Source organism: Antennarius striatus, chromosome 1 (genome assembly GCF_040054535.1).
Source record: "Antennarius striatus isolate MH-2024 chromosome 1, ASM4005453v1, whole genome shotgun sequence".
NCBI lineage: Eukaryota > Metazoa > Chordata > Actinopteri > Lophiiformes > Antennariidae > Antennarius > Antennarius striatus.
Genome location: NC_090776.1, coordinates 8,195,440 through 8,209,919, shown reverse-complemented (window position 1 = coordinate 8,209,919; position 14,480 = coordinate 8,195,440). Strand labels below are relative to the sequence as shown.

At 44.1% G+C, this 14,480-nt stretch overlaps 1 protein-coding gene across 3 annotated transcripts in view; it reads left to right on the top strand.

The window, feature by feature from the left end:
- phkb (phosphorylase kinase, beta) overlaps positions 1-14,480 on the top strand; it is a 157,925-nt gene that overhangs the window by 110,780 nt on the left and 32,665 nt on the right. For all 3 annotated transcript variants that reach the window (XM_068323001.1, XM_068322984.1, XM_068322994.1), the window contains 2 exons: positions 4,945-5,000; positions 5,835-5,928. In XM_068323001.1, the coding sequence (XP_068179102.1) occupies positions 4,945-5,000; positions 5,835-5,928 (150 nt within the window). The remainder of the gene's footprint in view (positions 1-4,944; positions 5,001-5,834; positions 5,929-14,480) is intronic.

Below are 14,480 nucleotides of genomic sequence, written 5' to 3'. Positions count from 1 at the left end.
GCTTTCTCCAGATCTACAGAAACACAATGCAGCTCCCTCTGGCCTTCTCTGTACTTCTCTATCAACATCCTCAGAGCAAATACTGCATCTGTAGTACTCTTTTTTTGCATGAAACCATACTGCTGCTCACTAATGTTCACTTCTGCCCTTAGTCTAGCTTCCACTACTCTTTCCCATAACTTCATTGTATGGCTCATCAGCTTTATTCCTCTGTAGTTGGCACAACTCTGCACATTTCCCTTGGTCTGAAAAATGGGCACCAGCACACAGGTAGACTACACAAGATGTAGTCTACCTGTGTGCTCCTACCACCACTCTTATAGGTCACCCTATGTTCCTGTATTCACTACAGCCATTTCCATCCTTTTTGCAAAGTCACCGACCATCTGTCCTTCTGCGCTCCTCTCCTGGATACCAAACCTGCCCATCACTTTCTCATCACCTCTGTTACCTGCACCAACATGTCCAAAGTCTGCACCAATGACAACTCTCTAACTTCTAGGTATGCTCTGCATCACTTCATCAAAGTCCAACCAGAATTTCTCCTTCTCCTCCAGCTCACATCCTACCTGTGGAGCATACCCACTAACAACGTTGAACATCACACCTTCGATTTCTAGCCTCAGACTCATCACTCTATCTGACACTCTTTTTACCTCCAGGACATTCCTAACAAACTCCTCCTTCAAGATTATTCCTACTCCATTTCTCTTCCCGTCTACACCATGATAGAACAACTTGAACCTTGCTCCTAAACTTCTAGCCTTGCTACCTTTCTACCTGGTCTCCTGGACACACAGTATGTCTACCTTCCTCCTCTGCATCATGTCAAACAACTCTCTACCTTTTCCTGTCATACTGTAGTTCCAACATTCAACGTCCCTACTCTTAGTCCTATACTCTTGGCGCTCCTCTTCTCTTTCTTTGTGCGAACGTACTTCTCCTCTTCTCCTTCTTTAACCAACAGTAATCCAATTTCCACCGGCGCCCTGTAGGTCAACAGTGCCAATGGCGGTCGTTGTTAACCCGGCCCCGACCGATCCGGTATGGAAGTCATAGGTTTGATTCACATTTTTGATTTGGCAAAAGTTTTACGCCGGATGCCCTTCCTGACACAACCCTCTGTATTTATCCGGGCTTGGGACCGGCACAATAAGACACTGGCTTGTGCCCTCTTGCGGCTACATTTTTCTTAACAACTTATTGCAAGGTATTTAGGGCTTTCATCATTTATTGTCCGTAATATCATCAGAAGGTTGAGAGAATCGCAAAGAATTACTGCACGTAAACGGCAAGGCCAAAAAATAACATTGAATGCCTGTGACCTTCAATCCTTCAGGCAGTACTGCATCAAAAACCTGCAGCATTGTGTACAGGATATCACCACATGGCTTCAGGCACACTTCAGAAAAACCCTTTCAGTAACTACAATTCATCGCTAAATATGTAAGTGCAAGTTAAAACTCTATTGTGCAAAGCGAAAGCCATTTATCAACAACACCCAGAAACGCTGCCGGCTTCCCTGGACCTAAGCTCATCTACAATGGACTGATGCAAAGTTGAAAAGTGTTCTGATGAGTCCACATTTATTTATTTATTTATTTTCAAATGTGGTGGTCTTGTCCTCCGGACCAAATCGGAAATTAACCATCCGGACTGTTATAAGCACAAAATTTAAAACCCAGCATATGTGATGGTATGGGGATGTGTTAGTGCCCAAGGCATGGGCAGCTTACACATCTTTGGAGGCACCATTAATGCTGAACGGTACATACAGGTTTTGGAGCAACATATGTTGCCATCTAATCGGCGTCTTTTTCATGGATGCCCCTGCTTATTTCAGCAAGACAATGTCAAGCCACATTCTGCACGTATTACAACAGCATAGTTTCGTAGTAAAAGAGTGTGGGTACTAGACTGGTCTGCCTGTAGTCAAGACCTGCCGCCCATTGAAAATGTGTGGTGCATTATGAAGTATAAAACACAAACAATGGAGAACCCGGACTGTTGAACGACTTAAGCTGTAATCAAGCAAGAATGGGAAAGAATTCCTCTGAAAAGGTTCAAAAATTGGTCTCCTCAGTCCCCAAACGTTTAGTGAGTGTTGATAAAAGGAAGGGCAATGTAACACAGTGGTAAAAATGCCCCTGTGCCAACTTTTTTGCAATGTGTTGCTGCCATTAAATTCTAAGTTGATGATTATATGCAAAAGACAATAAAGTTTCTTAATTCAAACATTAAATATCTTGTCTTTGCAGTGTATTCAATTGAATATAAGTTGAAAAGGATTGCAAATCATTGTAGTCTGTTTTTATTTGCAATTCACACAATGTACCAAATTCACTGGTTTTGGTTTTTGTTTTTCATGTGGTGTGTTTAAATGCTATAACAGAAAACAGAGTTGTTTCTCTGTTCTGTGTTTTCAATAATTGTCTATAAACCCAAGTGTTGTGTTCCTGCAGAAAAAAAATGTGTGATTCTTTCCTTCAGGTTGTCTCTAACATGTTACCCACACCACACGAGGTGTGAGTGTGATGCTGCTCTGTTCAGATCTGCTTTGACTCCTTGCATATAGTCCCCCTTTTGTCAACAGTGCTTTGATCAGTTCCTTCTGGGGAAATTTGAAAGCAAGCGTGAGTTTTCACTTTAGCTGCATCTTGGAAAATGCAAAGCTGTAAAAAAAATATTTGTATCATATTTTTTAAAATATAATCAGCAGTTTGGTATTTACAGCTGCTTGACATTGTACACTGGACTGACAACTCAGTATCACTGTGTTCAGGATGATCATAGTTTTCCAACAATGACAGAGAAATAGATATACATACACAACATGTAGTCAGACTGCTAACATGGGGAAAAACCTAGAACATCTTCTGTTTTATCCTGGATCTTGTTTTAAGGCTTTTAGGGGGAAAATGACAGTAAGACAGAAACTATTCAACCATAGTGATGTTAAGAACAATAAAATCAGTTTGTCTACATGTTGGAATTTATACAAAATATCTGTCAGTGTGGTCCAGTTACTCACTGATATCGTTTTATCGTTTTCGTCAGTCAGATGTGCAGATGTGCTTCTCACAAAGGTATGATGTATAAAAATATGAAAAAAAGAAAATCCTCCCATCAAAGAAGATTCAACAAAACTTGTCACTACTATCTCATAAGGTCATTGTCAAAACAGTATGTTAATAATCATAAATGTCATTATTCTGTCTTTCTCTTTGTATTTTACATTGCCACTGAACATGATTTGAAATCATCTCACCATGTGGGAACCAGGGCAGAGAAAATATACTGCACGTCCTCCTGCCTTCCTACAATATTGCTCTTCCTTTTACATCGTCTTTCATAATTCCCTGTTCTGTCTGAGCCAGCGCAACTCTTCCTCATTTCTCATCAACTTTTGGTGGACTTTTCTCTTTTGGTCTGTAAGATATGTGAGTACCAAGGTAGCAATAACACAGATCCAAGCAAAAGACAGACCTGAGTTTTGGTTTGAATCATTCTGATATTTCTCTCTTATCTCTCTTTCTCATTCTCTCTCTCTTGCTCTCTCTCTCTCTCTTTTGTGACTTTTTTGTGACTTTCTGACTTTTATGAATAAACGTGGGCGCCACGGTGGCGAAGTGGGTAGCGCAGTCCCGGGTTTGAGTCCCGCTGTATGTGGAGTTTGCATGTTCTCCCAGTGTCTGTGTGGGCTCTCTCTGGGTTCTCCGGCTTCCTCCCAACTCCAAATTCATGCGCTTCAGGTTAATTGGCCATTCCAAATTTTCCGTAGGAGTGAGTGTGTGTGTGCGTGTTTGTCTATCCCTGTGTGGCTCCGTACAGAGACATCTGGAGTTTCCCCCGCCTCACACCCCAAGACGGCTGGGTTAGGCTCCAGCGGTCATTGAAAATGAATGAATAACTGTGATGTTAAAAATAAAAATAAAAACTCTCTCTCTCTCACACACACACACACACACACACACACACACATACACACACACACACACACAAACTCTCACCAGAACACATTAACACAATGAAATATCAGATACAGACTGCAGATCTTTTTTTTAAATGATTTTCTTATTCATACATTGAAAAGGTCACACAAATTTCCAGTCCATTCAAATTCAGTTCTTGATCAAATCCCATCATGAAGCCTGGATGGAGCATCAGAGCCTTTTCGCAAACATAATGAGTGCAGTTCATTTAACCAGTGTCTCATCTGTAACTTTGAAGTTTCTTTCTTCTCAAACTGATAATCATATTTTTTGAGGCAGTGGAGTTATAAAAATGTCACCACGTTCTTCATCACCTCAGTGAAAGAAAACATCATAAAGGGAGGTTTTGTGGTGGTAATGGCGGGTGAAGCCTTTGCGTGTAGCATCAGCGCAAGCCAGGAGAAGGAAGGACTTGGTCTACTTTGCCTTTTAGAATTTCCCAGAGTTATATTCCCTGCAGTTGAGTCAATCGCATGAATCACAAGCTTGAGCAAACGGGCAAGGAGCACATAGTCTGGGTGTCCTTCTCCACTCTGGCAAAAGTGACAACCTGCAAAAAAAAGGAAAAATATCTGTAGCACATCTTCAACCTTACTTTTACTAAACTGACACTTAGTGAAGATTAGACCAAATGGGATTAGGTAGGACACAGATGATATTTTGTTTAGTTGATGTGAAAGTACCCTCTCTACAGAGCGGCATCATAATTGGGAACCATATCTATCCTTAATGGTTTGATAAAGTGCATTATAAAAAAAACTTACCTGGAATATGCCCATGATGTCGAGGAGTCCCATCTTGTCTTCTGTTGATTTTCATATGGTGAACTTGCCTCTCTAGGGTGGAGTCTTCTGTGACCCATCCCTCTTGCTCGTTGAAAGTGTCCTTAATGACTAGACATGTAGCATCAATGTGTTTCACCAATTAATCTCTATGTTCTGTCTCTTTTAAGGGTCCCATAGAGAATGACGTTGTGGTTCATGTGGCCCTGATAGCAGAGAGTCAGAGGTAATGTGTGTCTGTTTTTGTGTATCTATGTATGCATTTATGTGTCTAAATGCATGTCAGGCTATAAGCTATTGTCTTCTCCTCTCTCCTCGTCAACTCTCGGTGCAGTAATGGTGATGAAAGTATACATCTGGAGCTCATCTTGACCTCTGCCTTTGTGTGTCACTTTTCTCATTGTGTGCATGGGTGTGTGGGCATATATGACTACATGTTAAGAGTGTGATTTTATGTGTGACAAACAGGGGCATATGACATCACAAAGCTTGCTAGCCTGTAGCATTAATTACCGCTGCTGGCAAGTCAACTGAACAGTGTCACCCTTCTCCCTGCAGGCTGCTTGTGTTCTCAGTTACAGGTTGCAATACAGCAACAGCTTCATGATTGTTAAGAGTACAAGTTTAGAAATGAGATGACTGACCATGAATCTTTTAATGATTTCAAGGTAAATTTTATGGATTGAAAAGTCTGTAAAAAATCTAAAGAATCACAGAATAGTGTATTAGGAAGAAGAAATGCTGATTTTATTTTTCTTTTAACACATTCCATAAAAGCTCAGAGTAATCAAATCATTGATTGCATGTTTTTAAAGTGGGTGAAGAAACTGGAATCCAGAAAAGCGCCTTATCATGTGTCTGACAGTACAGTCCAATAAATAGATGGAGCACATTTTCATTTATTTCATTTCAGTTACAGGATATAACTTTTTTCTGTTTTAAGCTGTGGATAATACACTTAATAAATAAATGAATTCCGTGTGTGTGTGTGTGTGTGTGTGTGTGTGTGTGTGTGTGTGTGCGTGTGCGTGTCTGCATGCTTGCATGTGTGTCTGTTTAGACTGCAGGTATTTCTGAACACCTACGGCATTCAAACTCAGACGCCCCAGCAGGTGGAACCCATTCAGATTTGGCCCCAGAAAGAACTGGTGAAGGTAACAGACTCGCATACATTACTTTACATACTGTTTTAAAGGCACGTTCCCTGAACACTTTTTTGCTGTGATCAGTGTTGTATTACAGGGAGTACATGCAGTTTTAGCATCATGGTAAAATTTCAAAGTGTGTCCATAATTTTGGATACAAGTACGTGAGCCATTATATGTTGATTATGCCAAAAGGCATTAAGTTATCTATAGCTAGGTAGTTATACTGTATAAAGCTAAAATAACTAGCTAGCTAATCACAAGGTAGTGAAGGCAGAGCTATTTGATGTTCATATTAATTCATATTAAGTAACAAATGAACGAACAAACATGAACTGCGGCATTAAAACTCTTGGTAGCCTTTTATGAATATCAAGAGGAAAAATCTTATATATCAACTCATAGGCAACGTAAAGTTTATGGCATTATGCCAATTCAATCACAGGTGAAGACAAAAGCTACACTGTTGCCACTACCTAAGGTCTTGCTAAGTGATTCCCTTCGTCCAAGACATTAAAGGAATAGCTATCTTCTATTACAGGGTAGAGTAAAATGCTTTTGTGCTGTACCATAGAATTAGCATAATGTTGTATCAGACTGAGTTTTGAGGTAACGCATACTAAAGACTCTATTGAGATATAGGATACTATAGATGCCGAACTACACAGAAGTTACAAAGTGCACCCACTTTTGTGCATATTTGTTAGGTTTTAATAAAATGTTTCACCTACATTGGAAACATTCGAGGGAAAATTCCCTAGACTCCGATACGTCAGCCAATAGCATCAACAGTCTTACCTGTAACATTACATGGTGACATAATGAGATCTTGATATGTTATTATTCTTCTAAGAGTTACAATACTACTATTGAGGTCAACTATTTAATGTTTACCTTTTTCTTCTACTTTTATTCCTCAGTGCTTTTGGAAATGCTAATTAAAAGACATATTTGTCCAAAGCATTTACGAATGATTTGTTAGTTTTTTTTACAGCGCATGGCAGATCCGTTTTTGACAGTTGCTAAACTGTGATTGGACAATCTCTGTTTGAGTAAATTAGTTGAAACATCACTGACTAGATGCCAGCTGTCACAATTTGGTTCACTGGGTCCATCTGCTTGTCAGTCCATTTCTTGCGCTAAAGGTTTTCCCCTCAATTGTTCCATCAATCACAGTAATGCTGCTGATTGATTGATTAAATGGTGATTGTTCATTTTAAGTGATGAGCGAAATGTTTGAGCAATCATTGTGTCTGATTCTGATAATTTAGAGATGCTTAGAACTGGGCAACTTCCAATTTGTTCCAGAAGGTATGACAGAAAGAAACAAAATAAATGAGTATTCTAAATGAATTGTGTGGACCTGTGACATTCCTTTCCTGCATCAGCTCTTGGAGGTCAAACAAAGCAGATTCTGGTGCCAAAAAATAAATCTCAGTGAATTGAATACTGGAGAAAAAAGATACATATATCCAGGCATTCTATTTGAATGGAATGGATTCCTCATACATTTTAAACAGTTATATGCCAAGCTAGGAGTGTGTGTGTGTGTGTGTGTGTGTGTGTGTGTGTGTGTGTGTGTGTGTGTGTGTGTGTGTGTGTGTGTGTGTGTGTGTGTGTGTGTGTGTGTGTGTGTGTGTGTGTGTGTGTAGCACAGTGGGTCAGGGCAAGAAGGTCCTTGATTCAATTCCGACTTGGACCTTTTTTTGCAGAGAACCCACGCAGACATGGAGAGAACATTCAAACTCGGCACAGAAAGGAATGAAACCCAGCACTTTCTTGTTGTGAAGCAACTGCGCAACCCACTGTTCCACCATGCTGCCTCTGCTTTGATATATACATTCCAAACTTAACAAAGCAAACAAACGGAAACAAAATTAGAAGATAAATAGAAGAACATTACGAAAAGAAAATTATTGTTTATCCCTCCGTTGGTGTATTTTACAGGGTACATTAATTAGTATTTTAAAGTACAATAAACAAATGGGTTGAGTTACTCCTTCAAAATATGAGAGAATTGCTTACTGTATTTATTTCCTTCTCAGTCAGCTAATGTTTTATATTTTCTTTTCACACCCATAGTTTGGATTGTTTGTTCTTGAAAGATAGAAAATATATTAGAATTGATCAGTTTTTGTTGTGTTCTTTTCCACTTCATGTAGGCTTTATTACAAACCAAACAAAAGGAGTTCTTCAAAATCACGAGAAATTTGTTGATTGCAGTTGCATTGACTGTTGTCCTGATTCACAGAGACCCACATTGAGAAAAGATTGAGATTGAGAAAAGTTTAGTTAAATGCTTCTCATGTCTGTGTACTGCAGTATCAAAAAGAGCTCATGAAGATGCTGATTATGATCATTTTTAGTATTATTAGTGTAATTTGATTGTATGCCATGACTCATGATTTACAGGGAGAGACCAGGGGATAACTACGTTGCAAACACTCTCTTTATTCAACAGGAAACAGAGAAAGGTGTAAGCAAAGCAATTCATCAGAAGAAATACTCACTCTGATGTGTATATGGGATCCTCAGATGGTTTCTTAAAAGCTTAGCTCATGAAATTATTCTTAAATTCTTATATCACTGAGAATCCCATGGTTGATTCCACCACAGCAGAAGATCCTGGTGATCTCAGCCAATTTCTGTTCTGTTCCACATCTGAGGGCAGTTGTACAAATGAACCGACTTTCAGGGAAAAAGTCAAAAAAAAAAAAAAGTTGCTATTTAACCTACAATGTAATTGAAAAATCGGAAAGGGAAAAATGTGACCCTGCCCGGAGGAAGCCCGGGGCCCAAGTCTGGAGCCAGGCCTGGACGGAGGGTCCGTCAGCGAGCGCCTGGTGGCTGGGTCTGCCATGGGGCCCGGCCGGGCTCAGCCCGAAAAGGCAAGGTAGACGCTTCCCACCCCTGTGGACCCACTACCCGCAGGGCAGACCGATGGGGTCAGGTGCGCTGCCATATGGGTGGCAGTAACGACAGGGGGTCACGATGGACCAGACCCAGGCGGCAAAAGCTGGCTTTGGGGACGTGGAATGTCACCTCACTGCCGGGGAAGGAGCCGGAGCTTGTGTTGGAGGTGGAGCGTTACCAGTTGGATCTGGTGGGGCTTACCTCCACGCATAGCCTCGGTTCTGGATCCAAACTCCTGGATAGGGCTTGTTTTACTCTGGAGTTGCGTCAGGCGTGAGGCGCAGGGTGGGTGTACTAACAAGCCTCCCGGCTGTGCGCCGCTGTGTCGGAGTTTACCCCGGTGGATGAGAGGGTCGCTTCCCTATGTCTTAAGGCTATGGGGGGGGCGGGGGGGGGGGACTCTGACTATTACGCACCAAATATCAGTTCAAAGTACTCGGTCTTCTTGGGGTCCCTAAGTGGGGTCCTTGAAGGGAATCCTGCAGGGGACTCCATTGTTCTCCAGGGGGGCAATGCACACGTCAGCAATGATGGAGACACTTGGAGGGGCGTGATTGGGAGGAATGGCCTCCCTGATCTAAACCCGAGCAGTCTTATGTTGTTGGACTTCTGTGCTAGTCACGGATTGTTCATAACTAACACCATGTTCGAACATAAGGATGATCATACGTGTACTTGGTACCAGAGCACCCTGGGTCGGAGGCTAATGATTGATCTTGTGATCGTATCATCTGACCTCCAACCGTTTGTTTTGGACACTTGGGTAAAGAGAGGGGCAGAGCTGTCAACTGATCACCACCTGGTGGTGAGTTGGGTCCGTTGGCGGAGGAAACCTTTGGATAGACCTGGTAAGCCCAAACAAGTAGTGTGGGTGAACTGGGAACGTCTGGAGGAGGACTCAGTCCGCAAGGCCTTCAATTCGCACCTCCGAAGGAGCTTCTCGTGCATCCCTGTGGAGGCTGGGGGCATTGAACCTGAATGGTCGATGTTCAAAGCTTCCATTGCTGAAGCTGCAGCTGAGAGCTATGGTCTCAAGGTCTTGGGTGCCTCAAAGGGCGGTAATCCTCGAACACCGTGGTGGACCCCGGTGGTCAGGAAAAGCCATCCAACTGAAGAAGGAGGCCTTCAGGGGCATGTTGTCCCTGGATCCCTGGGGACTCCTGAAGCAGTTGCAGGGTACCGACAGGCCAAAAGGACTGCAGCCTCGGCTGTGATGGAGGCAAAACAGAGGGTGTGAGAGGAGTTCGGAGAGGCCATGGAGAAGGATTATCAGACGGCACCAAAGTTGTTCTGGAGGACTGTCCGACACCTAGGAGGGGGAAACGGGGGACCATCCAAGCTGTATACAGCAAAGATGGGACACTGTTGACTTCGACTGAGGAGGTTGTCGGTCGGTGGAAGGAAAACTTTGAGGAACTCCTGAATCCAACTACCCAAACTGACCCGTCCTCTGTTGCAGAGGCAGAGCTGGAGGATGATGGGGGATCCGAGTCAATCTCTCGGGGCAAAGTCACCAAGGTAGTTAAACTTCACGGTGGCAAAGCCCTGGGTGTTGATGAGATTCGCCCGGAAATGCTGAAGGCTCTGGATGTTGAGGGGCTATCATGGATAACACGCCTCTTTAACATTGTGTGGAAGTCTGGGACAGTGCCGAAAGAGTGGCAGACTGGGGTGGTGGTTCCTCTTTTTAAAAAGTAGACCCTCAGTTCCCTTGGTCATCATGGGGAATGTAAACTCGCTGCCCAACAAGGTGGACCAACTGACAGCTGTGCTGGACTGATCAGCGCAACAGGGAAACCAGCTTCCTTGTCAACTCTGAGACGTGGCTAACGGACTTCATACCTGATACTAACGTCGGAGTGACCGCCTTTTTGTTCCTGCGAATGGACCGGAACGCGAACACCGCTGGTAAGAAGAAGGGAGGTGGTTTGATAATATATACCAACAACAGATGGTGTCACCCAGGGCAAGTAAATGTGGAGACAATGCTGTGCAACTGGGATCTGGAGCTAACAGCTGTTAGCATCAGGCCCTACTACCTGCTGTGTGAATTTTCACATGTCATTGTCCTTGCCGTCTACGACCCTCCACATGCAGATCCGGAGACGGCACGAGAGACCATCTGTGCGACCACTTCTGCTCTTCAGACCCGGCACCTGGAGGCACTTGTCATCATCAGCAGTGACTTTAACCATGTCACCTTGGACTCATCTCTCCCTACAATGGTCAGTGTGTAAACTGCCCCACATGGAAGAACAGGACCATCGATCCGTTCTACACAAATGCCATGGAGATGGCACACCGCCACTCCCCTCCTCCCACTTGTTAATTCAGATCATAACGTAGTGTACCTGAAGCCCACCTACATCCCGCTGTTGAAACGGCTGCCAGCAACAACCTGGCAGGTCAGGAGGTGGTTCCCGGAAGTGGAGGAAACACTGAGGGACTGCTTCCAGACCACCGACTGGGATGTCATTGTGGGCTCACATGGGAAGGGGGACCTTCCAAGCTGTATACAGCAAGGATGGGACACCGTTGACCTCGACTGAGGAGGTTGTCGGTCGGTGGAAGGAAAACTTTAAGGAACTCCTGAATCCAACTACCCCAACTGACTCGTCCTCTGTTGCACAGGCAGAGCTGGAGGATGATGGGGGATCCGAGTCAATCTCTCGGGGCGAAGTCACCGAGGTAGTTAAACAACTTCACGGTGGCAAAGCCCTGGGGATTGATGAGATTCGCCCGGAAATGCTGAAGGCTCTGGGTGTTGAGGGGCTATCATGGATGACACGCCTCTTTAAAATCGTGTGGAAGTCTGGGACAGTGCCGAAAGAGTGGCAGACTGGGGTGGTGGTTCCTCTTTTTAAAAAGGAGGACCAGAGGGTGTGTGCAAACTACAGGGGCATCACACTCCTCAGCCTCCCTGGCAAAGTTTACTCCAAGGTTTTGGAAAGGAGGGTCCAGGCAATTGTTGAACCTCGGATTGAGGAGGAACAATGAGGGTTCCGTCCTGGTCATGGAACAACAGACCAGCTTTTTAATCTCACAGGGATCCTGGAGGGGGCTTGGGAGTATGCCCATCAAGTCTGCATGTGTTTTGTGGACTTGGAGAAGGCGTACGATCGGGTCCCTAGGGATATACTGTGGGAAGTACTGCGGGAGTATGGGGTGGGGGGGCATCTCCTCAGGGCCATCCAATCCCTGTACACCCAGAGTGAGAGGTGCGTTCGGGTTCTCAGCAATAAGTCAGACTTGTTCCGAGTAGCTGTTGGTCTTCGCCAGGGCTGCGCTTTATCATCAATTCTGTTTGTGATTTTCATGGAAAGGATATCGAGGCATATTCGTGGTGAGGAGGCTTTACAATTTGGTGGCCTGAGGATTGCATCGCTGCTTTTTGCAGATGATGTGGTCCTGTTTGCGTCATCGGCCTGTGACCTGCAGCACTCACTGGTCCGGTTTTAAGCCGAGTGTGAGCGGCGGGGATGAGGAGCAGGAAACCGGTGGACTGCCTTCCCCGAGTGGGGAATGAGGTCCTTCCACAAGTGAAGGAGTTTAAGTATCTTGGGGTCCTGTTCACGAGTGAGGGAACAATGGAACGTGAGATTGGATGGAGAATTGGGACAGCAGGAGCGGTATTGCAGTCACCTTACCGCACTGTTGTCACATAGAGGGAGCTAAGCCGAGAGGCAAAGCTCTCCATCTACCGTTCAATCCTTGTTCCTACCCTCACCTATTGTCATGAGCGATGGGTCATGACCGAAAGAACGAGATCGCGGATACAAGCGGCTGAAATGGGCTTTCTCAGGTGGATCGCTGGTGTCTGGTAAGCAAGTGAGAAACACTGCTGTTCACGAGGGGCTCAGAGTAGAGCCGCTGCTCCTTCGCGTGGAAAGGAGTCAGTTGAGGTGGTTTGGCATCTGGTGCGGATGCCTCCGGGGCACCTCCCTAGGGATGTGTTTCTGGCATGTTCAGCTGGGAGGAGACCTCGAAGCAGACCCAGGACCAGGTGGAGGGATTACATCTCAACACTGGCCTGGGAACGCCTTGGGATCCCCCAGTCAGAGCTGGTGGATGTGGCCGGGGAAAGGGAAGTTTGGGGCTCCCTGTTGAAGCTGCTGCCCCCTGGTGTCCCGCGACCCCACTACGGATAAGCGGTGGAAGATGGATGGATGGATGGTAATTGTTGTAATATGCAATTCTACTCAATCATAATGGTATAAAAGGTGATTTTAAATTTTTATTCCAAAAAATACAAGTGAACTTTATAAGAAAACGAATTCCCTATTTAAGTGTTTCAACCTAGTGAATGTGGCTTTCATTATTCCCATTTTGTGTTTTAACTAAAGGTATGTGATTCAATAGAGTGTCATAATATCCAAAAATCCCAATGCACCAACTGAACTGTTCATTAAGTGCATCAAAGTTGAACTTTAAGTAACAAAGGCTTTAATAATTGACTCAGTAGTCAAGAGCCAACATTCAGTCCATCTCCAAGATATATTGTATTACATCTTGTTTACAAAATAGGACGAACCTTAGCAGTGAGTGTCACTCAAGAGTTAGATAGAGCCATCCATTAGAGGACAACCCAAGTCAAGAAGCATGAAGGCTTGAATGGCTAAAACAGTGTTGACTTTACCCTAGACAGTAACGCCGGCTGATCTTTTGTAGGAGTCTCATCTGTTTGAGAACTTCTTTATTGACAGCAGAGGTGCACTGAGAGGTCACTGAGGCCCTGTCCACACGATGACGGATTTTTTTGAAAACGCAACTTTTTGAAAACGCATCGAAAATGATTCGCGTCCACACAACAGCGTTTTCAAAAAAATCTCCGTCCACACATAAACATATCAGTGCTTTTTCTGAAGACGGCTATAAGCATGCCAAACCATGTGGTGGCAGTATTGAGTCAAATTTTATCCAATAGGAATCCTCCGTGTTTTGTTGTCACAAAACGCCTGCAAGAATGATGCCATCAACAAGGTTCGTACATCCATCATGTTTGTACACACAGGCCCATAAACATGACGTCACAGTGGTTTTTGTCGCAGGCAAGACGTCAGCGTTTTTAAAAAGTTGCGGATACACCGTTGACACGACAACGCAGACCCAGCGTTTTTAAAAAAATCCACCGAGGCCAGCGTTTTCAAAAAGTTGCGTTTTTGTTCCGGATGTGTGCGTTGTCGTTTGGACAGAAGGCGTAAACGCAACAAAAAAGTTGCGTTTTCAAAAAGTTCCAGTATCGTGTGGACGGGGCCAGAGGAAACAACTTCCTGTACATTAAGCATGTTGTGACATTACTAAGCTGCTATTCTTTTAATCCTGTCCTCCCTGCGCCATTTGTATTCTTATATCTGTGACACCAACCAATACCTGCCTTTCAGCTTCTGTTTATCTCCCATCATTTCCATCACTCAAACCCTGGTGTCTCCTGCAGGTACAGAATCTCATCTCCATGACTGTTGTATGAAGTCTATCACCCCAGTCTCTCCTGTCTCTCCTCAGTCATATACATCCCTCAAACTCCAAACTCCTCCCTAGCCTCTGTTCCTCATCTGTCATGTTAATTATGTGACACCTACTCTCCACTCCACCTCCAATAAACAAACAACTTCTCTTATCATGTCATCTCTGCAAGCTATGTTTTTTCA